The following is a 26,959-nucleotide window of genomic DNA, read 5'->3' on the forward strand; positions in this document are numbered from 1 at the left end:
TGGGATGAAAAGCCAAATATTTTTAAAGCCAACGTTTTCTTTCCACACGAATAAGACCTGAGTTCGAAAGAGCAGCGGTTTATTTGTTGCTCCTTATTTCTTCATTACGCGGGTGCTGGGTGGGTACGGGAAATAACCGAGAAGTTCGCTCTCCAGACAGTGTGCTGCACTACTCTTCTTTTTTCTGTCTACGGCTCAGGCAAACGGCAGGACGGAACGCCTTCCCTCCTTCACGTCACAGCGATAGGTCCTCAGACCAGCAAGCCGCGCACGCGCAAGAGCTTCCGGATTCCAGGGAGGGTGACGCCATTTCGCGGCTGCGGAAGTTCCTAGGCTCCGCGCGGGGGCGGATGGGAAGGTCGTGGGTACTGTTGCTTCCGGCTTAGAAACTGGAAGGTGATTTTCCCCCTTCCTTCCTTCCTTCTCCCCCCCTCAAACCCCCCACCGCGTCCCGGTTTCTGCGGTGCTCGCCGCCAAGCTCGGAGCCCCGCCCCCTCCGCTGGTCGCCCTGTAGTAGTGGGAGGCGGGGCTATGGAGACGGAGTATTACGGTGGGGAACCGTCAGGTACAGTCGGAGGAGCGGGGAGGTTGTGCTCAGCTTGCCTTAAGTGGATGAAAGACTGAGTGGCAGGGGGATAGGGGGCCGGGGAACGGGCGCCCACTGGGGCAAGCAGGGTGCTGGTCGGGGACTCACAAAGGCGATGCTACTCTGCTCTCACTCACCCCTTTTTTGTCGTGCCTTTTCATGATAAAAACTCGCGTGTGTGTGTGCGCACACGCAGCATAGCCTGGGACCCGTACAGCACGTAGCCTACGGCCCTTAACTTCCATGCAGTATATTTGTGTTTTGCTCATAGCTGAGTCCTTATCGTCTCGTCACAGTCTTGCACCAATAGACCTGGTGCTGATAAACGCGCTCACAAATATTTCGGCTGCCTGCATCTGATTTGGATTGCGTTTTAGTGGAATTTCTGCTTCCAAGTTACATACATGCCCCTCCAAATTGAGCCAAACAGGAGGAAGCCAAGATCACCTTTAGACCTGGACCGCTTCTTTTAGTTGTGTGAAACTTAGGCTTGCCCTTCGTGGATACTGGCTAGGCTGAGAGAGCGAAATGTACTTGTTTCAGCCCGCTAGCAGTTTTCTTGCTGCTCCCTCCATTGCTTATCCTGTCAGTGGGCAAAAAAACACTCAGTCGGTTTCCGCAGTGCTTGATCCATGTGCACTTTGTTAACCTTGCATCTTTCTGGATGATTTGGTTGGTCTTCAGCTCACTATCTCCAGTTAGTTGGTATAGTGTATGGGTTCCACAAAATGATTTTGTAAGCCATAAGTTGCTCCCTGCAGAAACTGAAGGCTCTTAGCAATTTCTCCTGTCTTCGACTTGCATCCTTGTTTTACAGCGATATCGAAAATTGATTTGTGCTTAGGCACGGCTAGCAGAATACAAAATGCGTAAGTCTTTAATGAAGTACAAAGAGCATCCTTTCATTCATATATATATATATATATATATATATATATATATATATATGGTTTGCCACATATTGATTGAGTCCTAGCCTCTGTGTTTTAAAGGAATATGGGCATCACATACGATCAGAGGTCTTGTTTATTTTTATCAGAGCACTTATACCCAAGCACAAAATGTAGACTGAATCAGCCCTCAGATGCTGAAACCCAAAGCGATCCTTGATATTTCAGAAAATGGGAATGTGCTTCCCTAGACAAGTTCTTTTAAAGCAATGTTTATCTCTATAGGCTAAAACAGGCATAGGCAAACTTGGCCCTTCCGATGTTTTGGTACTACAACTCCCATCATCCCTAGCTAACAGGACCAGTGGTCTGGGATTATGGGAATTGTAGTCTCAAAAACATCTGGAGGGCTGAGTTTGCCTATGCCTGGTCTAAAACAAGTGTGTTAGATGATATTGAAACATATTGGAGACAGTGTGGTTACGTATATCATGAAAGGCTAAGACTGTCAGTGGCTTCTAACTAGGATGGATGTGTTGTGCCTCCGCTTTTGGAGAGTGTGCGACTGAATACCAGTTACTAGGAATTACAAGTAGAATATGTGCTGTTACACTTAGGTGCTGCTTGTGGGTTTCCAAGAGACATCCGGTTGGCTGCTGTGAGAAAAGGATGTTGGATTAGGCGGACCTTTGGCCTAATCCAGCAGGGCTTTTAGGTTTGGGACTCCTTTTCTGAAAGCAGTCACCACTTGTTGATTTTGCTTTGAGTCTTTTTAATTCTGTATTCATCTTTTTTTAAAAAATGTCTGCAATAGGAAGGTTAATCAGTTCTGTCTTAGGTTGTTTGCCACCTTAAAAGCTAAGAGTATGGTGAATATAAAAATAATAGTAGCAGCCTCTGAGATTGTCCAATTTGTTGCTAACTTCATAGAGACTTTGGCTTCATACTGGCCATCCTAATGTTACCTGATGCTAGCTTTTTTGTATTTGAACAATACCTCACAAATTGTGACATTGTTTGCACGTATATATAGTTTTCGTTAAGCTTCATTCTGATCTAAAAACAAGTATCATGTTACAGATGATGGTGGAGCAACACCAGTGCAGGATGAACGTGATTCAGGATCAGACATGGAAGAGAATGGAAATGAACAGCACTCTGGATCAGAGAATGGAAGCATAGGACAACATTCAGAGGTAGTTGTGAAAGAGTTTCAGTAAATCCTGGTTCTTATGCATAGGAAGAACACATTTCTTAATAAATGTTTGAAACAGCCCTAAATACATTGGGTGGTATCCAGCTTTCTCATCCTGTCAGTGCAAGGATTGCTACTTGTGCAACGGGAATTCCTCCCCCCTCGTGCTCCCTCTTCCATTCTCAAATCTGCTCCAGAGGTTAGAGGAACCCCCAGAACAGAAGGAGGAGAATGGTAGGGAGAAATCCTGTTGTGCAAGTGTAAATCCTTGCACTGAGGGATGGTTACTTCACACTATTTAATACAACACTTTGCTTTGGTAGGAAACAAAGGACACCACTTTTTTTTGCAAGTGTTCACAGATTTTTCCAATAAAATTATCAAGAAAATGAAATATGTAATAAATAAATAAATAAAAAACAACCTGACAATTTTGCACAAATCCCTGAAATGCATTTATTTGCATCGTACCATGTAATGTAGTGGTGCTTCTAATACATTTTTTAAAATGGTCATTAACACAGGTATTGTAAAATAGAAAAAGAAATTGGTTTGTTGGAAGAGAAGCCAGATTGAAAAACAGACATGTGAACTGTTTCCGTCACCTTAAAAATGTTTTTCATAGTTACATTCAAGCTTTTTTTCATCTTTAATTTGCCTTTTTGTGGCTTTCCTGGAATTACTTGTTTTTTCCAGAATGAACTTAGTGATGGAGAAGATAACAGACAAACTACAGAACACCCCATGACAGACTCCGAAAACGAAGATACTCCAAGGCAGAAACACAGTGATTCCGAAAACGAGGATGCTCCAAATGATAATGTCAGTGACTCAGAAAATGAAGGGACTCATAGAGGTAAAGACAGTGATTCTGATAATGAGGATCGCCCAGTTCACCATGCCAGTGACTCTGAGAATGAAGATGCTGTAAATAACCAGGCCAGTGATTCTGAGACTGAGGAGCCTCCTAAAGGCCATGGTAGTGATTCTGAAAATGAGGAGCCCCAGAAGCCCTTGGCCAGTGATTCTGAAAATGAGGAACCCCAGAAGCCCTTGGCCAGTGATTCTGAAAATGAAGAATCACACAAAGATCATACGAGTGACCTAGAAAATGAGGAGCCACAGAAACGTCCAGCCAGCGACTCAGAAAATGAAGAGCATCAAAAATCGCATGATAGTGATTCAGAGAATGAAGTAGCTCCAAAACCTCTTGCCAGTGACTCTGAAAATGAGGAGCCAAAGGTTCAGCCCAGTGACTCTGAAACTGAAGATATTACCAGAAACAAACCAGAAATAGAGACCGGTGATAGCAACAAAGAACATAAAGAGGAGGAGGAGGAGGAGGAAACAGAGAATGGTGCTCAGCTTTCAGACAATGAGCAACTAGGAAAAAGGCTTCAGGACTCTGACAGCGAGGAAGAAGACAGTCCTAAAAAACAGAAGCTAGTAGACAGTGATGAGGAAGAAGGGAAAGAAGAGGAAAAATTGACAAAGAGGAAAGCTACTGTCCTCTCTGATAGTGAGGATGATGAAAAAACACGTAAGGAAATACTAATTTTAGACCCCTTGATTATTCAGTACTGGTTGAATCCCTAAAGAATGCATGAGTGGACTTCGTTGAAAAGGTGGTGCTTGTTCTCTGATGGCTCATTCACACCTGCAGTCACCACTTGCATCATTGGTCCTCCAAGTGATGAATATGCATATGTGAAATAGCTTAAGGATGGCTGGCTGAGTTTATCTCTAGTCCATGCCACTTGGTGTATGTCTTAGCTCCTGAGTTCATTCTCTCCCATTTATATTGCAGTTAATTTGCCCTAAAATATATATTATAAAATGTTGCTAAATTTTACACTGTGATCCGAAGTCTGCCTTTAAAATATGTTTTTTATTTTAAAAGTTAATTAAAAACCCCAGCAAGGACAGTACAATATACACAATTCACAATGTGCCTTTGAACAAAATGCCCCTGGGACATGATGACATGCTACCCTCTCAGGGACATTGTGTGCGGAAAATAGATGAGTGCCCCCATGGACCTGTACAGTTTCCCTGCAAGGGATTTCATGTCATGTCCCTTTCAGAGTCACTGCTACAGAAGTGATATTCCAGCCTTGGCAGGATTTTGGATTCAAACTGGATTTCTGATAATGACATTCATACTAAATCAGACAAATATATGGGGAAAATGGGTGGGACTATATACTACGTGTGCTGTAACGTTTACATTAGCCCAAAGTCATAGCAATAAATTGCAAAATGATTAAAAAAGGGAAGGAAAGAAGCTGATACCAGAAACAGCAATTTTCACAAAATATCCAGAAGTAAGTAATATGTGTCTATTTACATTAGAACTTAATTTGGAGGACTTTCCCAAAATAATTAATCTATGTCAGTTTACCAAGCAGACCTTGATCCAGTTTTGGCACCTGAAGCTTCCACCTTCTTTCCTTTTTACCTAATTGGATCAAGAACTGAGAGTGGAAATTGCTTCCCAGGCTGGTGCAGCAAAGAGGTTCAGAATCAGGCCTACTACAGTCACATGACAGGAACAGCGCTGGCTCAGCACCCACTGGGACCATGTGCTAGATCTGCATCTGAACAGCCCCATTTCACGAGCTTTTGCTGGCTATTGCCCTTTGGGGTGGACAGATTGGGGCTCCTCATCAGCAGGGATGAACAGAGGGACACCTCTGCCCCATCCAAACCCCCTCTAGTACAGTGAATCAGAGGTTTGGTTTGCTGTGCTAGTCTAGCAGGGAGGAGGCACCAAAATCGAGCGTGCAAGTTTTCTTTTGGTGTTTGATTCTGGCAGTATTTTAAGAGCTGTGATTGATTGTGCCTTTATCCAGGAAACTGTATATTAGGTTATTGATTCCATGTTATTGGTGGTACATGGGTCTTAAGATAGGCTCTCTGAAGTGTAATTGGAAGCTGATCGAGTCCAAAACCAAGTTCTAGAGGAAACAGATAATTGCTTTATAAAATTATTGTGACCGCTAAGTAAGAGATTTGCAGTACAGTACATGTATGATGGTATGTTTAGCCACAGGCTTATTATATGATTATTATTATTATTATTTTGCAAAGTTGAGGTTGTTGACTACTAACAACTTCTTTGAATGATAAGTGAAGGAGACTTTCCCCTCTGCAAGTGTTGACTGTTTTTGGCTCAGTTATTGATGCACTTCTTACTTTGTCCACCTATGTTAGCAGCTGTAAAAAAAAGCCGCATAATCTCAGATGGTGAAGAATCTGATAGTGATGCTGCATCAGAGAAATACGAGAAGCAAAAGAAACCTCTAGAATCCGATAGCGAGGATGAAGGTGACAAGGCTGATGATGGAAAGAAGAAAGAAGAGAAGGATCTTTTTGGGAGTGACAGTGAGTCAGGAAATGAGCAAGAGTAAGTGTCTGTCAAGTAACAGAATGATACACTTGGGTCAGCAGTGGATGGGACATGTATGCTACATGGAACAAAGTTGATAAACTGGGTGGGGAAGAGGAATGCAGTTGCTGGAGTTCTCAGTTCTGTTAGAACTGAAGTGAACAAGGCTATAGGGAATTAATAAGAAAAACAAATAGCATATTTTTCTTGCAGAAACCTTATTGCAGATATATTTGGAGAATCTGGAGATGAAGAGGAGGAAGAATTTACAGTAAGTATGTTGAGAACATGTTTTTTTCCTTGTCTTGCCCATCCTCCCACCTTTTTTTAAGGCTTCCTTGTCTATATCCATTTAGTAGACCTTGTATTCTATTGTTACTGAATTAAATTTCACCACTTCATCAGCCCTACTATGTGTTGGATGCAATGTAGACATCCTTGGAAAGAGCAGCCTGGATTAAATCGTAATAGGAATTTTGAGAACTATTAAAAGGCTTATATGTGCGTTGTGGCAGAGCTGTATTTGGATGCATTGACTTGTATTGTCTTTGTAACTAAAGGGATTTAACCAGGAAGATTTGGAGGAAGAGAAAGGAGAAAGGAAAGGAGCAGCTGACGATTCAGACTCTGATGACAATATAAAAAGAGGAAAGCAGTAAGTGTTTATTGTGATTGTTACAAGAAACCAGATTTGATTTGTATACATATTTGCCTTAAAATATTTATATATTTTTTGTATTTTATTACATTTATATCCTGCCATTCCCCTAGGAAGCTTGAGAACATACATTGTCCCCCATGCCTGCACCCCATATTATTCTCAAAGTAGCCTTCTGTACTAGATTAGACACAGAGATTTCAACACCACTTGTAGGCTGTTGCTTTGAAATGTCTTCACATAAAGCTTCAAAGAAGAGACTGCATTAGGATAAGGAGCAGCTCTCATTCTTATCAGAGTTCAGATGTTCAGCTTCCAAAAAAACTTTCGAAAACCAGAACACTCACTTCCGGGTTCAATCTTTCAGAAGCTGAAACATATGAGCACCAAGGCGTTAGACAACCAAGGTACAACTGTAATGCTTCCAAGCAGATAAAGTGCTTGTGTCGATGCTGTTTTAATTGATACGTACACTTATAAGGCTACAGGGTGGCTAGTTCCAATCTGACTTCATTGAAACCTTCTGCATTACAGCATGGACTTCATGTCAGATTTTGACATGATGTTACAACGGAAAAAGAGCATGAGTGGCAAACGCCGGCGCAACCGTGATGGTGGGACATTCATTAGCGATGCTGACGATGTAGTCAGCGCTATGATCGTGAAGATGAATGAAGCAGCAGAGGTACGTTCCTTGCATTCAAGGCTCAATTCACTCAAAAGAAACTCTAGGTTATGGGAAGCAATTCCTTTTGTAGGAGTGGCAATGAACAATTTGAGCCGAATGTTTCTAAATGCTGAAGTTTTCATCTGCAAATATTGAAAGCACTTCTTATGTACAAAGCACCATAATGCTGCTTGCAGAGCATTGTCCGCATCTCACAGTCACAGTGGCAGAGAGGCAGGTGGAGGCAATGGCAACACAGCAGCCAACTGGCAGAAATGCCCTCATTCAGTGCAGAAATAGCCCGTGTAAGAGTGGGATGATTAGGTGATGGCAGTGGGAGCAGCCAATTGGTGGAAGCACATCAGTGTTGCACAAATATTCCATACAAATAATTACAGGTGGATAAGACTGGGAATGGTAGCAAGAAATGGGGATTTTGAGCATTAGAGAGGTAATAGCTGTCTGACAACAAGCTAATGTCATCACAAAGTTGAAGAATAGATCTAGGGCATAGGAGGAGACTGCAGTAGCAAGGCACTATCCAGAACAGAAGCTGAGTAGCCAGCGCCCTGCAAGCTAGTAATTAATAGACACCTTTCCCCCACCCCAAGATGCAGCAGGAGGGCAGTGAAGTTGTGCACACAATTGTTATGCGCTATGTCTTACACAAATGCAGATATGTTGTCTTTGTGTTGTGAAAATGAGGAAAACCTGACACCTCTGTCATGAAACAACTGCAGCAAAATAAGGTGTCTGGACTGTGCATTGTAACCAAACAACCATACTGTTTTCAAGACTCCACTGTAACATGCGTGCATGAGTATAATCTCTAAGATTTTATTTAAGGCCATGGCACCAAAAAGGCCAGCGAATTTTATACAAATGAAATTACTTCCTTGGTTTGCTTCTTCCTAGTTATTCTGCTAGAGGAGAATAATCAGGCTGCTTTACAAGTCTTCTGAACTGGGATTTTGAGTGTTCTGCTTTTTTCTGCTTATTTTTTAATTACATCTATAACTTCCTGCAGGAGGATAGGCAGCTGAATACACAGAAGAAACCAGCACTAAAAAAGTTAACTTTGCTGCCAATTGTTGTTATGCACCTTAAAAAGTGAGTAAAAGCTCATCTAAATTATTTTTCCACATGATGGGAAAGAGGGAACTTGATGTGTTTCTAGGGCTACTATTTCCATGTTAGAATGTCTCTTGTATTGGTTTTAGAACAGGGATGTTTGTGTGGTTGATGAATTGCCAAAAGGTATTCCCATTCCTGCTTCTGATAGATTTCAATTTGAATTTCCAGGCAGGACCTGAAAGAAACTTTCATTGACAGTGGTGTGATGTCTGCCATCAAAGAGTGGCTTTCACCACTACCAGACCGGAGTCTACCAGCACTGAAAATTCGTGAGGAGCTTCTGAAGATTCTGCAAGAGGTTAGTTTCTAATACCTAGCTTGTAGAATCAGCATTACTGATTCAGTTCTTTGCCTTTGTGACAAGTTTTTGAGAGGGGATGGATGAATAGTCCCATATGAGGAAGGTATTTGTACATATCAGGAAGATGAATGGCACTGCAACAATAGCATCCAAGTGTCCACAGACCTGTTTTCATTCTAAAACCAGTTTTAAAATGAAGCTGCTCTAAAAGGTATAAAACCAATGTTCCATAAAAGCAGTTAAGAAGGACCAGAGAAAGCTGAAGCAGTACTGAAATATTCCCAGTAGACTGAAATTCTCAAGTTTACCTGGGAAACTCGTCCCACTCTTTCTTAATATTTAAAAAAAGTTTGCAGGTATTTAAGTCCACTTTGCTGAAATGTTTGCATCCTATGTACAGAATGCAGTCTTCAATTCTCAAGGTTTAGTAGGTGATGGTTTCCTCTGTGTGTATATGTCTTCAGTTGCCTAGTGTAAGCCAAGAGACCTTAAAGCACAGTGGGATTGGACGAGCAGTGATGTATCTCTACAAACACCCTAAGGAGTCACGACCCAACAAGGACATGGCAGGGAAGCTAATTAGTAAGTAAACATGGGCTTTCAGGAGATGCACTGCACAGCCGTCTCATACTTCAACATTTGCAGTTCACCGCCAGCATCTCGCCTCCCTGTTAAGTGTGTATGTGCTACAAAAACCTTCAACCTTATACAAGACTGTCTATGGTGCTGTATGAAGGCTATATTTATTTTTCAAAGCTTGTATATCTCCGAGATTCCTAATCTTTCATTTCTTCATTAATAGTATATTGCAGTTAAGGGAGATAGGTATGACTTTAATGTAACTTTTGTCCTAACTAAATTAGACTTAAGCCAAATTAAGTACAAGGGGCTTGACAGCAACAAGTGTTAAAAATGTATATATTATTATCTGTTCCAGTCTATCATTTTTGCTGATAGTGTCATATCTTTAAATATGGTATGATGAAGAAACTTTGGCCCCCCAAACTCAGCCACAGCCAGAATAGTCAGGGGTCAGACATGATGAGAGCTGTAGTCCATCTGGAGGGCCACAAGTTCCCCATACCTGTTTAAATGCTAACTTAAAGTTCCTGTTTCTTCAGGCTACATTTTAGACTGTTAATTTGAACTAACATCTTAAGTATATTGATGAACAGGGTGGATGTTAAACTGCAGATACGGTGCATACTCCCCCCCCCTCCAAATTTAGCCACAGTCACTAGGTCTAGAAACACTGCTTGAAAATAGAAACCAGAATTCTGGAGTTTGTAGGCTAAACAAAGATAGAGAAGCCATTCACCCACCCTGTATATCTTAAATAGGCTCAGTATCTGTGTTAAATAGTGAGCAGTAAGGCAAAATCGCCTGTTGGATAGTAGGAACTCCTAGCAGGTGCAGTATATATGTGTAGTGCTGCTGTCTGTACATTCACTTTTTATTTTAAAAACAACAGATGAGTGGTCTCGGCCTATTTTTGGTCTAACATCAAACTACAAGGGAATGACCAGAGAAGAAAGGGAACAGAGGGATCTGGAGCAGATGCCACAGCGAAGGCGGTTGAGCAGGTATCTTGAGCAATATTCTGCACTGCTAACTTTATAGCATGGGCTGATTTTCTTTCACAGTCTGGACTCCATTCCCTGGAGTGTCTGGCATCTTAGCTGGTCGAGAGTCTTGCTTTTATTAGTATTCCGTTTATTTTTACTGAATTTTATGAATACCTATTCGTTTATAAATACTTACTAAATTATCTCTCTTTGTGTGAGAGAAATGGTGATGGTGATTGTGATGATAATAATTCTCCCGCAAAACAAAATCTCTTTGTCTTTACAGCTCTGGTGGTCAAACACCCCGCAGGGACTTGGAGAAAGTATTAACAGGGGAGGAAAAGTAAGTCTTTTCTTTTTTTGCCATTTTAGTATCTCTAGAGAAGCTTTGTGCTTTATGTTGGGTGGAGCAGGGAGATGAGTAGAGAATAATTTGAGAGAAGAGATGCTAATAGCAATCTTACGTTACTTAGCAACATCTCTTGTCTTATTTCTTCAGAGCTCTAAGGCCTGGCGATCCAGGATTTTGTGCTCGTGCGAGAGTTCCAATGCCCTCCAACAAGGATTATGTGGTCAGACCCAAGTGGAATGTGGAAATGGAATCTTCTAGGGTAAGTGATTGAGAAGAAAGGAAATAAGTTTCTTCTGCAACATTGTGCCCAGACCAGTTCTAGTTTAGATATTATGGAAATCAGTTGAGCCTATCCTCACTGTTGCTTTCCATTCATATATATTGCATATGCCTTAAGTCACTATCCTGTCCAAAGACACTATATAAAAATCTATCCAAAATAGTTTAGTGTCTCAAAATACCACTGGAAAGAGTTGAACATTCATTGTTCCTGGTAGTAAGAACCAGCAGTTCTATATTGATCTGGTTATGTGTAGTCTTGGACCCAGTAGTGAGAAACAATCTTCCTCAATACAATCCTTTACTTCAACCCACAATATTTTTCTGCACTACTTTTCCCCCTAATAGCCTGAGGATTATGAAGTCAGTAGGTTTCCATCCTCCAGTATTTTACAACATGGCACTGGATAAAGTCCATGTTGTTTATTTGCAAACTTAGACAAAGGAAGAGAGCAGTTGTTTAAATGTATTGAAATTTTCTATTCTTATTAATTGTTAGTCCTTTGACTGAGATGTTGTTTCTAGCCCGGGACTGTTAAGAAAGGTATTAGTCGGTTGGAAAAACACAAGAGGAAGTTTGCTGAACAGAAACGACTCAGCAAAGTACATCGAGCTGTCAAATTCAGCATTGAAGGCAACAGGATGCCCTTATAGCCCTGTAATTCTGCTTATCCCAGGTCTGAGAGGTATCCAGAAAGGATGTTTGAACAATGCATGTGCTTTAGCTGTTGCCAGTGTGCACTGTCAGACAAAGCAGCATGTCTCTACTAACTATAGCCTAGGAAACTTTATCCTTCTGGCACTGTGATTCACAGAGCAAGTCAGGAAAAACAGCTTTAGTGTGCTAATTTAAGTTTCCACAACTGCATGATCTACTAAAATAGGGAAATCATGTCGTCAAAGATCATAAGCCCCCCTCCAGCAAAAAAAATTGAGCGAGCATTAAAAAATTACTCAAAGGGTACAAAGTCCCATCACATTTTAAAGCATGACTAATCTTCCCTAGGGATACCTAAGATAATTTCAATACAGTTCTCTAGTGAACTGGTGATGAGTTTGTCTCCGCAAGTTGAAGCATGAATATCTAATTTAAGTGTGCATATAGTACAATTAGACTACTTTGGGATATGAAGATGACAAATTGTGTAAACTTGCATTGCTGTTTTAATGCACGTAGATAGGAGAAACATGAAGTGTACTTGCTGACTTTCAGAGAGTCCATATAATAAATGGGGAAAGCTGATCAACTAGTTTTCATTAGTTAAATTTGAAAGTGACTGTGGTCAGCTATCTGGGGTGAAAAACTTTCTGTTTCATAAGCTTATTAGCAACAGTGAATGGGAAATTGCAAATACAGTGGGCAGTATCCAGCTAACTAGTTGTATTTCAAACCAGGGCATCAGATAATTTTCTGATGCAAACTGAAAATTACACTTCAGTATTTTCTAGGAAATCCTGATCACTGACTTCGTGACATTGGACAGAATGCTGTCTATTACTACCTGCAAGACATTATTGCCTATAAGATAAGAGAAGAACCGTAAAGTGTGTAGCATTCTGAAATATGCTACAGAAATAATCAAACTTTAATATTTGGAGAGAAATGTTTAGAGAGATGGATGCCATAGCAATAATGATAGATGGTTATTTTTAGATTTTGTAAGCCATTTTGAGAAATACTTTTTTGGAGGGCAAAAGTTAGATATATATGTTTGTATAAATAAATAACAGATGGCATAAAATGGGAGAGTTGCTGAGTTCACATTGTAATCGTTGCTTTTTAAAAAATGGATGCTGGGGCTCAACCTTTCCTGGTTGTCCTAAACATGGAAGTATATTTCTTTCAGGTATGTTCAAGCATGGGTAGGCAAACTAAGGCCCAGGGGCCGGATCCAGCCCAATCGCCTTCTAAATCCAGCCCGCGGATGGTCCAGGAATCAGCGTGTTTTTACAAGAGTAGAATGTGTCCTTTTATTTAAAATGCATCTCTGGGTTATTTGTGGGGCATAGGAATTCATTCTCCCCCCAAAAAAATATAGTTCAGCCCCCCACAAGGTCTGAGGGACAGTGGACCGGCCCCCTGCTGAAAGTTTGCTGACTCCTGGGTTAATGGGTAGTTACAGGGGCTGACGGTAGTTATAGTTCAAAACATCTGGAGGGCACCAGGTTGGCAGAGCCTGGAATAGAGAGTGCATATCCCTGTTACAGTCTTGGTTTGAAAATATGCTGTTGGAATCTCCTGTGGCTTTATCAGCTTCTGTATAGAAGGACTGCAGTTGCTGGACGAGTTTGGTGTGCATGTTTTGTCCTCTTTGAAAAAAGCAAATCTGGAATTCCTGCCTCTTCATAAAAGTAAGCCTAAGTTTTCTTTTAAGTTCCAGGCAAGCTCCAAGAAAGGGGTCAGCCGCTTGGACAAACAGATGCGGAAGTTCACAGACATCAGGAAAAAAAGCAGAACGTCCCATGCTGTGAAAATCAGCATTGAAGGCAATAAAATGCCATTGTGACTCCATCCAGGAAGGATATTTTCTGAATTCTGCTGTGAGAAGTGCACCTACAGACTCTTGGAAAGATGTCTACATTTTTAAAAATGAACTCTGGGTGTGTTTTTAAAGTGTATCTTCAGATTGTTGGTTCAGATGGTAGTAATACATGTTGGCGGAGGGTTGTGAACCCTGGATGTTGTTCATTATGATTGTATTTAACCTGGTCTCTCGTGTCCTTTGTACAGATGAAAGCTTGTATTGCTACAGACCTCAGACATTAAAATCTTTCTGATGTGTGGGGCTGTGTGGTGCTTGGTGCAATGAATGTATATTTAGAAGGTTCAGCACAAGCTGCTGAATCCTGCAGATTGATAGGTGTGACTACAGTATTTTTTTTATACAAATACACAGCCTGCCGTTGTTATATACACATGTCTAGTGACTGACTTAGTTACAATAGAATCATAGAGTTGGAATAGACCACAAGGGCCATCGAGTCCAACCCCCTGCCAAGCAGGAAACACCATCAGAGCACTCCTGACATATGGTTGTCAAGCCTCTGCTTAAAGACCTCCAAAGAAGGAGACTCCACCACACTCCTTGGCAGCAAATTCCACTGTCGAACAGCTCTTACTGTCAGGAAGTTCTTCCTAATGTTTAGGTGGAATCTTCTTTCTTGTAGTTTGGAACCATTGCTCCGTGTCCGCTTCTCTGGAGCAGCAGAAAACAACCTTTCTCTTTTTCTTTTTTAAACAACCTTTTTCTTTTTTAAAGGTAGCCTGTTCTACCTTTAAAACCACACTAGAAACAATTTTAAGTAATGCTGTTTCATTTTAGAGATAAGGGGCATAACCAGCTGAAAGATTACTGTGCCTAAGTCTAATTGGACTTAAGCATTTAACTGAACCATTTTTCTGGGCTGTAGCCTATGTTTTAACACTATCAACAAATGTTTTAGAATGGGTCTGTGTCATTTTGATCAAAGCAAATGGTAGTGACTACCGTAGTATTGGGTACACTTGGAATTGCATTTAGTGATTCATGAGTGGACTTACCCTTCTCTCTACCCTGCACCCCTCTCAGAAATCTGATACAGAGGGTTGGGAGTGCAGGGGGCACTGATGTTCTGTTGCACAAGCAGGTGTTTGCTTGTACAGCATTGAACACATCCCCTTCTTTATACAAGACAAAGGTACACGTGGGATACTAGAAACCTAAGTGGACTTGAAGAAAATACTTTGCTACTGTTTTTGTCTGATGGAATTCTGCTATCAGGTTATATAACTAACTGTTCTTCCTTTGCTCTGTAACATTGATGATGAGAATGAGGAAAAATCGCTTTTAATTTCAAAAGCTTTCTATAAGCGATCTTTGTTATAAAATATAATTTACAATAATTGAATAATCGTGAGAACGTCACAAAAATCCATGTCTTAATGCAATACTTCTGTCATTTGTTGAACCAGTTTCCTCTTCGTTATATGTAAACTGAAAAGCAGAGATTAAATCAGTTTTAGACCTGGCATGTAAACAGGGGCAAAGCCATGGCTTGAAATCTTGGTTTACTTAAATCCCCAGTTTCCTGGATTGAACATAAGTGGAAACGGTAGTTTAACAAACCCAGAGGGAATGCCTTCTGAGGAGAGTGGCAGCACACTACTTAGTACTGGTTGAAATAAATTGGTTTATCAGACGCAAGGTTGTTATATCTGAAATGTGCCTGAGCACAAACAAATACTAGTAATACTTCTGGTATTAGAGAGATCCATCCCTAGCCTGGTGGCACAGTCCACCCCCGAAGACATTGATAGTATATTTATAGAAGCAAAATGAAATAAATTTAGACACAACACATGGGTGGGTGGTGAGATCAGTGTCTCTCTGAGCAGCTCCCTGCTGCGGATGTAAATTGCCCCCTCATTGTTCATCAGTCTCCACAGATCAGCAGAAAAGAGAATTGGCTACACCCCATTGTGTGAAGATGGCCCTTTGGCCAAAGAAAGCTAGCTATTCCTGCTCTAGAGAATTTAAAGGAATTATACCTCTCCTGTGCTGTTGAAGCAAAACAAAAAACAACAGTATAGTAACATGAGTGGCTAAGTCTATGCCAGAATAACTTTCCATATTGGACACTTGAAAATTAATTTTATGATTTTTTTTATGCCATTAATCTGAATGGGTGCCAGGGAGAATGCCTGACACGACAGACCAAGTATACATACATTTCCCATGCAAAACAGCAATTGCCTACAATTCTTACGTTCAAAAACAAGTCCAAAAATACGACTGTTACTTCGTAAAGTATTTGGGGTTACTTAAGTCACCATGCTCAGCAAGGTGGGGGGCTGCAGACTAGATATTTAATGAAGTTTAAGTTGGAATAATTATGAGAAATAAATTGCCGTGACTAGGTAACATTGATTGCTTGAGTCCTCTTTCACATCCTGGTTACTGCTACGAGACTACTGCAAGATGTGTGTGTGTAGAACAGTGAACCAAACTTACTACACACTATTACTCAAAGGAAATTGACTACAAAATCTTCATTTTAAAAAAGTTATTAAAATAAAGTTATTCCCAGCTGAAGATGTGTGTGTAAATTCTCCCATGCCTCATATTTCTGGATACTGGAGCAACTTTCAAGAGCAGCTGAGGAAGCGGTCCTGCAGTGTTAACTGTGTACACAAGTACTTGCAAATAATTGTCAAAATGTGCAGAGAGTATACTAAAAAATTGCTTCCGTTACAGAGAACGTGAAAGTCCTTCTGACTCAGTCGTGCTTTCAATGGTTTCTTTTATCCATGAAATGTAGTTGGATACTCGTGTGTAAGCCCCATATTTTCCCACTTCGGCGCAGCCTTCCCCCCAGCTGACAACCCCCAGGAGATACCAGGTGCTGCGATAAGCTACAGCAAAAGGTCCTCCACTGTCTCCTTTACAAGCATCTTGTGCTTCTTCAGCATAGCCTGCACAAAACATGTTGTCAGTGATGAGCTTCTCGGTTGACGGCCGGCAAGTGTCTGCGCTCACAATAGGCAAGCTGACTTTCATGAGGAAGCGAGTTGACTTACCCTTGCTATGTGTAGCACCCCATCCACTAACCATTCCTGATGCCCCCTCTCCAATCAGTAAAGTAGTTAGCTGAGGGTTGGGAAGGCAGATGGGGAGTACGTGCTCGCTGAAAACCACACTGCTGGTCAGCTGGATCAACGCAATATCATTGTTGAAGTTGGTAGAGTCATACTGAGGATGTTTCCAGTACTGTCGAACTCCCACCTTTTGTTCATGCTGTTCTCGCTGATGTTTGTCAAAATCTCCTGAAAGGCAAATGAAATGTAAGAAGAGTGTGATACCTTTGTGCAGTTAGTTGTTCCTAATGGAAGCAGGGTAGGGGGCAGGGAATTAAAGCTGATTTTTAAATAAATAGGAAAAGGATCCAAAGAAACCAATTTTAGTGTGCAGACCCAAAAAGTTTTATGTCACAGTCTCTTATTCAATTAATGTTCTGCCATAAGTCTGCAGCGTATGTGGGTATTAGGTTCCAGGGATCACACCAAAAGCCAAAACTGTGTACAGGTGTCTCCCCACTTAGGCAAGGGTTACGTTCCAGGACCCTGGGCATGTAAGCGAAAATCGCGTAAGTGGGGAGCACCCTCTAAAAAACTCTAAATGCCCATTTTCTTCCTGCTCTCCAGCTCTCTCCCCAATCCAGACCAGAATATCTGGAGTTGAAGCTCTTGGGTTGGCTGGAGGCTGGAGTATGCATGGAAAAGCAGCGGCTGCTGCTGCACTACCCCACACAACAGCTGTTAGGTGGGGCAGCTAAGCAGCCTAAACAAAGCCCCGCTATGTCTCCAGTCTCTTCAGGGCTTCCTCCACCCAAACTGATGTCCTGATGGCTCTGGTGAGGTTTTCTGTAGCTCTCTCTTGCCATTTCCTGGTATGATTCCATCTATCATCTATCATCTATCTATCTATCTATCTATCTATCTATCTATCATCTATCTATCTATCTATCTATCTATCTATCTATCTATCTATCTATCATCTATCTATCTATCTATCTATCTATCTATCTATCTATCTATATCTATCTATCTATCTATCTATCTATCTATCTATCTATCTATCTATCTCTATTTCCTTCCTGGCACTGGACATATAAGCTGTCACATGCAGGTGGGGGGTGGGGGCGCAGGGCGCTTGTGTAGTAAAAAAACATTGGGTTCAATGGCAGGTGCCATTGCCAAAGTCATTTTTCCCATACAGTGGTACCTTGAGTTACAAACACCTCAGGTTACAAATGCTTCAGGTTACAAACTCTGCTAACCTGGAAGAGTTACCTTGAGTTGATAACTTTGCCCCAGGATGAGAACGGAAATCGTGTGCCGGCGGTGCAGTGGCAGCAAGAGGCCCCATTAGCGAAAGCACGCCTCTAGTTAAGAACAGTTTCAGGTTAAGAATGGACCTCTGGAACAAAATAAGTTCATAACTAGAGGTACCACTGTTAATTGAGGGTTTGCTGTATTGCACTTCAATATCAAGTCTTCCATGAAAGTGCACCTATAAGTTTAACTTAAAAACTGGCAATTTGTTGGGTGCTGATAACAACGTTGGAAAAGTTTGTAATTATATGCACTAATCTCAATGACCTTGAAGGCTCTTAAAAAAAAATAGTGAAACAATGATAGATGTTAGAGTTCATTGTATCTTCTTGGGGGCATGCTTGGAAAAGAACAAACCGTGCAATCTTTTGATTGTCCTTGTGGCTCACCTACAGTAACTTGATGTGGGATAACGGTATCCAGGCAGTGTGCTGCAGTGAGCACCCACCGACTGCTGATTAAGCTGCCACCACAAAAACCGTAACCTCTCTTATTTTGGAGCAGTACCTGCGGGGAGAAGTAACACTGTTGATTCACACAATCAAATATGCATACACTCTACACAGCACTCGTGCCTGCCCTGTGGAACACCCTCCCATCAGACGTTGAGGAAATATTGTAAACAACTATCAGTCTGTCAGAAGACATCTGAAGGCAGCCCTGTATAGGGAAGTTTTTGATGTTTGATGTTCTACTGTGTTTCATGTTTTAATTCCTGGAAGCTAGCCAGAGTGGATGGGGCAACCTAATCAGATGGAGGCATATAAGGTGGTGGTTGTTGTTGTTGTTGTTGTTGTTGTTGTTGTTGTTGTTACTACTACTACTGCTGCTGCTGCTGCTGCTGCTGCTGCTGCTGGCATGTAGGAACCTTTAACAAGTTATGGAAAGAAAACAAAAATCCAAGGAAAGGAGATCAATAACCAGCAATGTAGGGAGAGCTGAAGGAATATATGTATGGGAATTTTCTTTAAAGGTAATTCAGTTATTTAGCTGTGAAACAAAATGCAAGAAGGGGGTCTTATAGAGAGATATAATGATGTGCAGCAAATGTCTCTACGTATGTGGGATACATTTGCAGCTTCCCACAGGATCAAGCAAACAGACATTAGGGGACAATGTTCCAACAAAGGCCCATCTGCATTATACATTTGAAGCAGGATCACACCACTTGAAAAAGCCATGCTTTCCCCCCAAATAATTGTGGTTTGCTCAGGGTGCAATTTCCGGAGTAGTTTAACCATCACTCCCTCTTCTCGTGAAACTGGGAATTACAGCTCTCTGAGGGGAACAGAGGTCTCCTAACAATTCTCAACACCCTTATCAAAGTACAGCTCCCAGGATTATTTGAGAGAAGCCATGGCTCTTTAAAGAGCTTTAAATTTACAGTGCAGATGGAGCCATGCTGTTGAAGGGGAGGTGATGACAGATGCTCACTGTGCAGACACAGTGCTATTTTGCTGTTTGTTTAAAGTTAATTCACTGGCCATATGACCCGGCCCTGCCATTGCACAACTACAACAATGTAAAGTGAAGCAATTTTGTCAAAACATTATCTGTACCTGCCAGGGACAGCCTCCTGGGCGGCAGAACGAGCCTCCAACTACCCTGGAACCATCCATTTCAGCAGTGTCATTGAAGTTGAGCCAGCTGAAGGAGTCTGTGAAGTTTCCTTTCATCTCTTCAGTGCCTTCTTCCTCAGCCTCTCCCTCCATCGTGTCATTCAGGCTTTCTGAGGAGTTGTGAGCCAATGACTGATTCCAGTGGGCCACGTTCTCCTGAGCAACTCTTGTATCCGTCCCAGTCATATCCCAAGCATTAGTTTGGTTGTACTCTTCTGATCCTTCCTTGTTAGAGCGTGTTGATCTCTTAACCAGTCCACAGGGAAAGCGATCTTAAAAGGGGTGGGATTAGACAAATTTGCTGTGTGTAAAGCAGTCTGTTTAGACAAGTAAATGAAGGTGGCAACACCACATGACATTTCCTGGCATTTATATCCCATTGCTTGTAACATGAAAAGTGAGGAACCGAAGGAAGAATAATCACTTTCAACACCTCAGAAGATTTCTGCCTCACCCCCTTCTGAATCAATGGGGGGGGGGAAGGGGGGAGAAACATTCCCCACCTCCTTAACTGTACCAAATCCTTAGAGATAGGATTGGGAAGTCCCAGGTTCAAATTCCTCCTCAGCCATGAAGCTCATTAGGTGACCTTAGGCCAGTGGTTCCAGCCTATCCTACTACCTCAAATGGTTGGTATGAAAATAAAAGAGAGAACCAGGCACTCTGCCCTAAGGGCCTAGGTGGAAAGGCAGGATATGCATGTAAATAATAAGCATTCAAAAATACTGTAATGTACAGATAGGCCAGGATAATTGGTTCCCATTTCTGAAGGGTGTGAATTAGTATTGGGAAACAGAGAGCCTAAAGGTTGGTGGTGTGGTGCATCCAGTGCTTTTTTCTGGGGGGAGGACAGACGCAGGGATACGCATACCCCTAAACATTTTGTGAATCTAAGTTTGGCCTCATTGAGGGGCAGTATTTCAATATGAGTAGGAAAATGAGAGTACCCCTAAACATTTTTTTAGAAAAAAAACACTGGATGCATCAGACGGGAATCAGCTGTTTGGAAATTCCTTATAGGGGTGGAAAGCTGAATTAATAATTTGGAGTAGCCATTAAGTGGCAGCAGGTGCAATTACAATTGCATAGCAAATAAAAACATGCTGCAGGATACAGTTCATTTTAGTGGGATGTTTGGCTCTAGGTGTTCACAAAATGCAAGCTTGGCCCTAGGCAAACAATGAAGCATGCAGTTAATACGGTATCTATGTTGCTAGAATGACTGTGCTGGTATGAACGTAGGAGATACTTTTCACAGAATTATAAACTCATTCTAAGTGGCTAGGAGCAAGCCAATCTTGCTTCAACTTGCAGCAGCAGGAGGGAAAAATGAGAACGAAACATTTTGTAAGATGGAAAGCGCTATTCCAAAACATGAGGGGCATCTCAATCAATATTAAGTACCTGACGGTGTGCACCTCTCTCCATCTTCACTTAGCGTATATCCCAACGCACAGGAACAGGTCACTTGAAGCGAACGTTCATTGTCCTGGCAATATTGCCAGCAGCCACCATTCTTGTACCAGCATTCAGATTTCTCTGCATTAGAAGTATAGATTTTATTTTGGATCATTATTTATCATGTGTAATGGATGCTATGATATGGCTGCATAATAGGCAGTCATTATACATAACATGTCATAGATGCTATTACATAATAGCAACAGGTGCTGTAATGCAGCTACACGGGCAACAGAAGGACTTCTGCCAAAGAAGTCTGGAAACTGTAATATATCCCTCAGAGATAAGAGTTCCCAGCACCCTTAACAAACTCCAGTTCCCAGGATTCTCTGGAGGAAGCCATATGTTTTAAATGTGCATTGAACTGTTTTCAGTTTTGTACTTAAGCCATTCAGTGTTATTGGCTGGCATATAAAGCAAACAAGGTAACAAATGTTCGTATCAGCCCATATTCTGTACTCACCTATTTCGCAGTGGCTCCCTCCAAATCTGGGAGGACAAGTGCAAACAGTTATATAGCGTTTAACCTTGCAGATGCCACCATTCTTACAAGGATTCTCTTTACAAGTGTCCAAATCTGTATGTAAGGAGAGAAGCTTGTGATAAAAATCAAGGCATTAAAAAGATGGCCTTGCGGGGGAGAGAGGTATTTATTTATTTAAATGCTTTATGCTCTCCAATACATAACACAGTTACAACATTAAAATTACATACAAAATTAATGTCAGTAAAACTTTGCGACACTTAAACGGGGAAGATGGGGGAAACAATCTAACACATATCAGTATACATTTTAAAGAAACCTCAGCCTAGCAAGCCAAAAGCCTGGCAGAAACAAAAATGTATTCAATGAACAATGGAAGATCAAGAGGGATGAGACCAAAGGAACCTTCTGAGGGCTTTATCGGCCTTCAATTTGCATTAGGAACCAGTTGACAGCACAAAAAAGAAGTAAATGAAAATCTCTTACTGTTGTACATGAACCAAAACTCCACCTGTAAAATGGTAAAAAATAAAATATTGGGTAAACAGGCTGAAGAACATGAGGGGAAAGGACTTTCCATATATATATATATATATCTATATATATATATATCTATATATATATATATCTGATTTTCTGTATTAGTTAAATTAAGATACTTCTGATGGATGAAACTGCCTACTTCTATATATTGCCACCCCCCATTGTTCCAATGCTACAAATCTTTGCCTTACTGACTCAGGTTCTTACATAGTATACTGACCCCATTCATACTGGGTCTGGGTCATAGGAGAGAAAATAAGCAGTGACCCCACCTACCTCTTTAGTATGACATTCCGTAGAACCTGTGCAAGTTGGTGTAAAGCCCCACCCATCATACTTGAGAGTATGGGTAAGGCAAGACACTTTCGTTATGTTTAATCATTGATTTTATTTCTTGATTTTAGTAAGTTATGAGTTTGAGTTATATATTTTCTAACTATTTCCCCCCTCTTCCTTCCCATCCTTTCTTCCATACGTCTTTTAGACTGTAAACCTGAGGGCAGGGACGGTGTTCATTTTTTTTTAATGTGCAAGTTGCTCTGGAAGGTTTTCCAGCTAAAGAGTGGGGTAACAAATAATTACAAACAATTATGATGTTGATCCATATGAGTGGGACAGCAGACTATTCTATGCCCATCTGATGTGTTTCACTCTGTGGGGTATTTGGATAGGTATATCTCATTGTATTTCACAAGTGTCCAAACCAGCATTAGATTTCCTCAAGTTCAATTCCTCACCGTTTTCTCCTCTGATTTGAAAATCTCTCTTGCCTCTTCAAACGAACACCTTTCTTCATTGCATTCTCTTTCCATATTTCCTTGGCGAACCTCCTCCAAAAAATGGTTGGCACGTTTATGAATTCTCAGGATTTGGCTTGCCTCGTCTTTCCTCAAAAAAACTACCGGTATGAAAGCAAAATGAGCTGGCACTATGTACCTTGATTCTTCCATTCAAACTGCAATCCTGCAGACTTCATTCAGCAATTTTATACCAACAATTTAGTAAATAAAAATAGTTAAGTAACTGACCAACAGCGTCACAGATAACTCGGTTCTCTCCCCCCCAACATAAAACCTGCCCCCCCAAATAAATTATGGCTACACCCATGTCTCTCAGCATAGCAAAATGCAGCTCCCTGCTTTTCCCAACAGCAGCAACAGCAGCAGAACCAAACACAAAATGAATGGACGCCCAGGAAACCCAGGGGAAAAGCACCAATCAGAAGAGCCAGAAGGAGAAGGTAAACCAATCAGATAAGCTGGAAGCAGGAAGACCCCTGAATAAGTTGTGGCTTGGTCTTTTGGCTTCTTTTGATCTAGGTGCTGCTCCTCTCTGGCTTCAAGTGCTGTTGCTGAGCTGCTGGAGCAGACGTCTCCCAAGGCAGGCCGCAGGCATCAGCACTGGCATCAGTGCCAGTGGTGGCCACTTCACCTGCAGACAACCAGCAGGTTCAGTAGCAGGATCTGCCACTCCTGGATCACAGAATCAGAGTTGGAAGGGACTAAAGTGTCATCTAGTCCAACGCCCTGCAATGCAGAAATCTGAGCTAAAGCATCCATGACAGATGGCCATCCAACTTCTGTTTAAAAACCTCCAAGGAAGGAGCGTCCACCACCTCTCGTAGGAGTCTGTTCCACTGCCGAACAGGATCCTGCCACCTGAGGCAATGGCCTTGTGGTGTGTTGTTGTTGTTTGTTGAGTTTATATGCCGTCCTATACCCAGAGGTCTCAGGGTGGTTCATCATAGTGCTGGCCCTGGACCTGGTATGCTTTCATCACATACATGACAGAACATCAATTATACAGTGACATCCGCTGGAGTCACATTTGAAAGTTTGGAATAATGTTCCCCCATAGGGATCTGTGGTTTGGGCGAGGCAGTTGGGTAGAGGAAAGTGTTTAACAAGGGGGGCGGTTATGTTCCCATCTTTCCTTTGAAGACCCAATACATTAAAAAATAATAATAATCAGGCTGAAATCCTAAACACATTTACTAGGAAGTAACACACTCAACACAATCCAAGTAAGCATGGATAGGATTCTGTTGCATGTCTCCTTGTGTGTAGAGCTAAGAAGTTAGGTAGGAGGCACACTAGGTCATTCCCACCCCCCTTATGTAATACAGTAAGTGATAGGGGAAAATATTTGCTGACTGTGATGCAACTCCAGGGTTAATCCCAGGGTAGAAATTATGTGAGTAAAATGGAGGCCACAACAGTGATTTAGGATGGAATTCCTCTTGTGCTTACAGTTAAGTACTGATAGTGTTAGGTCTTAGCTATGGTATAGATATTCATATTGTCCTCTCTTTTTTACAGTAGGGGTAGCTAACCTGTGGCCATCTAGCTGTTGCTGGACTACAACTCCCATCAACCCCTGAGTAATGGCCATGCTAGTTGGGGCTGATGGGAGATAAAGAGTCCAACAGCATTTGGAAGACCACAGTTTAAGCCACCTCCGATCTACAGTCACAGTTGCACTCTGTGGATAATAAGTACCTACCTGACAATGAACTTGGTAGGCTGCTGTAGAGGGAGTACACTAGTAAAAGCAAGGCCACACCTGAGGAAACTTTAGCCATTGTACAGCTGAAGTGGGTAGACTATTTAGCGGGACTTGGCATATAAGTTACCTACACGTGGAAGAAAAAGAACACCAATGTATTGCTCAAACACAGGAGATGAGAGGTAACCAGGAAAAATGGGAGCAAAACCAGGGGAGTGGGGACTGGATTAAGGGAGAAACAAATATAGAAATAAAGGGATTAAAAGGCAAGAAAAATTCACAACTTTGAAGGATTTTAACTATCGCCTAAAACCAGTAAGTTAATGCATTGCAATAGTAACTCAGATGCTCTGCTCTTACTGTCAAATCTGCATGTGGAGAAGATGGAACCCTCTATTAAGTTCAAACTCAAATAGCAAAGAATAGTTGCATTTTATTGGTAAAGCTGATATCTTGTGCAGAGAAGCCAGTTCCTTTGTCCTGTTTGAAGTCTGAGGAAGGAATCAGATTGGCATAGCTTATCCATTGACTTTCTTACAGTTACTGATGGATACTAGATAAAATTTTCAAGTAACACATTTACTTCCAATCTTTACAGGGCAACTGAAACCTCATCAGAAATGAAATGGTATGGATGTTGAAAGGAAATGTGCAAAATAAAGAATTCCAGGTTCCATCTAACACCCCTTTTCCTAAAGGAAGCAGCCCCCAGGACAATGTAAGATAAAAAGACTGTGGTCTCTTACCTGATTAGGAAGGACAAAGTGCTATTTAGATCAACAGCAAAGAAAGCTATGGGAATTTATCTGTTGATTATTAATCTACCACAAATATTGACAAAGAAGCCTGGGCCCTCTGGATGGGGCACCCTTTCAGCTGAAAGAAAAGAGTATTTAATTCAAAAGCTGATCAGATCCTAAAATGCCATTACAGTGGTACCTCGGTTTATGAACTTAATCCATTCAGGAAGTCCGTTCTTAAAGCGTGGCACACTTTTCCTAATGAGGCCTCCTGCTGCCAGTGCCCTTCCACTGTTTAGATTCCGTTCTTAGACTTAGGTAAAGTTCGCAAACCAAGACACTACTTCTGGTTTTGCAGAGTTCGTAAACCGAATCGTTCCTAAACAGGACTGTTCTTAAACTGAGGTAACACTTTACTCTAATTATGGTGCTTTTTTAATATAAATGTTCACACTTCAAAGGGGTGTGCCCATCATCTGAGCTAAGCCAGGTGCCTGCCAGAGAGAGGGCCTTTTCCTACAATTTTTACCCGTATGTTCTCAATCTGCTTTTCATGCTCCAGGTCATGGATTTCTTCACAAGTGTACACATCCTTTATATACAATGCTACTCCTCCTCCCTTCCTGTTTGATCTATTCCTTTTGAACAAATTATATCCCTCAATTCCTACATTTCAGTCATGAGTCTCATCCCACCAGGTTTCAGTATTGCCTACCAGGTCGTATTTGCCATCCTGTATTAAAAGCTCCTGTATAAAAAGCTTGAGTGACGCGGGTGGCGCTGTGGGTTAAACCACTGAGCCTAGGACTTTCCGATCAGAAGGTCGGTGGTTCGAATCCCCACGATGGGGTGAGCTCCCGTTGCTCGGTCCCTGCTCCTGCCAACCTAGCAGTTCGAAAGCATGTCAAAGTGCAAGTAGATAAATAGGTACCCCTCCGGCGGGAAGGTAAACGCCGTTTCCGTGCGCTGCTCTGGTTCACCAGAAGCTGCTTAGTCATGCTGGCCACATGACCCGGAAGCTGTACGCCGGCTCCCTCGGCCAATAAAGCGAGATGAGCGCCACAACCCCAGAGTCGGCCACAACTGGACCTAATGCTCAGGAGTCACTTACCACTTTACCTATTAAAAGCTCCAGTTCATCTTGTTTGATTCCCATACTCTGTGCATTTGTGTAGAGACAACGGAAACCATGAATTGTTCCCTGCAGCTGCTTCCTTCCTATAGTTTCTTGCCCTTTAGCAGGTTTCTGGAGTGCCACCTCAGTTTCCTGTGCATCAATGAAGCTATTATCCCTAGTGCCAGGTGCTCTTTTGTTGTTCTTATACTTTTCTCTCTGCCCCTCAAGATCTATTTTAAAGCTCTCCTGATCAGATTCCTAAGACACATTCTTGCCAACTGCTGTGAGGTGCAGCCCATCTCTTGCCAGAAGTCCTACTTCAAGGAAGCGGAGACCATGATCCAAGAAGCCAATTCGTTCCTGATGATACCACCTGCACAGCCAGGTATTTTCCTCTCTCTTCTCTGGCCACAACTTTCAACAGGAAGGAGTGATAAAAAGACTACCCGTGCCCCAGATCTCTTTAGCTTCCTTCCCAGTGTCTCATATTCCCTTCACTATGTGTTGCAGGCTATGTGTGGCAGTATTCTTTGTACCCACATGAATCAGAAAGAAGGGGTAGTGGTCAGTGGGCTTTAGAAGACTTGGCAACTTCTCCGTCACA

General features: G+C 41.8%; 2 protein-coding genes and 1 long non-coding RNA gene across 11 annotated transcripts; 2 read left to right on the forward strand and 1 right to left on the reverse strand.

Moving 5' to 3' along the window:
* Nucleotides 1-271: 271 nt before the first annotated feature.
* Nucleotides 272-13,797, forward strand: IWS1 (interacts with SUPT6H, CTD assembly factor 1). 9 transcript variants are annotated; one of them, XM_053389633.1, is made up of 15 exons: nt 325-396; nt 1,404-1,455; nt 2,557-2,672; nt 3,368-4,211; nt 5,885-6,077; nt 6,273-6,330; nt 6,620-6,714; nt 7,252-7,402; nt 8,412-8,494; nt 8,687-8,816; nt 9,284-9,401; nt 10,291-10,402; nt 10,671-10,727; nt 10,884-10,995; nt 13,391-13,797. In XM_053389633.1, the coding sequence occupies exons 2-15, from the start codon at nt 1,452-1,454 to the stop codon at nt 13,520-13,522; spliced, it is 2,205 nt and encodes a 734-aa protein (XP_053245608.1). In that variant the 5' UTR covers nt 325-396; nt 1,404-1,451; the 3' UTR covers nt 13,523-13,797. The 9 variants fall into 9 exon arrangements, with proteins under 9 accessions (XP_053245609.1, XP_053245608.1, XP_053245607.1 ...); XM_053389632.1 differs by lacking the exon at nt 325-396 and adding an exon at nt 403-565; XM_053389628.1 differs by lacking the exons at nt 325-396; nt 1,404-1,455 and adding exons at nt 403-565; nt 11,541-11,701 and having other exon boundaries at nt 13,391-13,497.
* Nucleotides 13,798-14,278: 481 nt separating this feature from the next.
* On the forward strand, nt 14,279-16,087 carry LOC128414410 (uncharacterized). The gene is made up of 2 exons (XR_008330656.1): nt 14,279-15,311; nt 15,893-16,087. It is a non-coding gene; the product is annotated as an uncharacterized LOC128414410 (long non-coding RNA).
* Nucleotides 15,627-26,306, reverse strand: LOC128414409 (coagulation factor VII-like). The gene is made up of 9 exons (XM_053389636.1): nt 25,245-26,306; nt 24,496-24,625; nt 22,731-22,891; nt 21,937-21,961; nt 21,430-21,543; nt 20,910-21,044; nt 19,446-19,777; nt 18,276-18,393; nt 15,627-16,818 (listed from the first exon to the last, which is right to left on the reverse strand). The coding sequence occupies exons 2-9, from the start codon at nt 24,572-24,574 to the stop codon at nt 16,244-16,246; spliced, it is 1,539 nt and encodes a 512-aa protein (XP_053245611.1). The 5' UTR covers nt 24,575-24,625; nt 25,245-26,306; the 3' UTR covers nt 15,627-16,243.
* Nucleotides 26,307-26,959: the final 653 nt, after the last annotated feature.

This window comes from Podarcis raffonei, chromosome 5 (genome assembly GCF_027172205.1).
Source record: "Podarcis raffonei isolate rPodRaf1 chromosome 5, rPodRaf1.pri, whole genome shotgun sequence".
In the NCBI taxonomy this organism is placed as follows: Eukaryota; Metazoa; Chordata; class Lepidosauria; order Squamata; family Lacertidae; genus Podarcis; species Podarcis raffonei.

Excerpts from the sequence above, each read along its gene's own strand:
- IWS1 (XM_053389626.1), top strand. The coding sequence starts at position 532 with ATGGAGACGGAGTATTACGGTGGGGAACCGTCAG. Across the intron at positions 566-2,556 it reads TTACGGTGGGGAACCGTCAG|ATGATGGTGGAGCAACACCA; the intron begins GTACAGTCGGAG and ends ATCATGTTACAG. Across the intron at positions 10,728-10,883 it reads GTATTAACAGGGGAGGAAAA|AGCTCTAAGGCCTGGCGATC; the intron begins GTAAGTCTTTTC and ends TTATTTCTTCAG.
- LOC128414409 (XM_053389636.1), bottom strand. The coding sequence starts at position 24,574 with ATGGCTAAAGTTTCCTCAGGTGTGGCCTTGCTTTTACTAGTGTACTCC. Across the intron at positions 21,962-22,730 it reads TCAAATCAGAGGAGAAAACG|GTGGAGTTTTGGTTCATGTA; the intron begins GTGAGGAATTGA and ends ACCATTTTACAG. Across the intron at positions 16,819-18,275 it reads CCCACATCAAGTTACTGTAG|GAGATTTTGACAAACATCAG; the intron begins GTGAGCCACAAG and ends TTTGCCTTTCAG.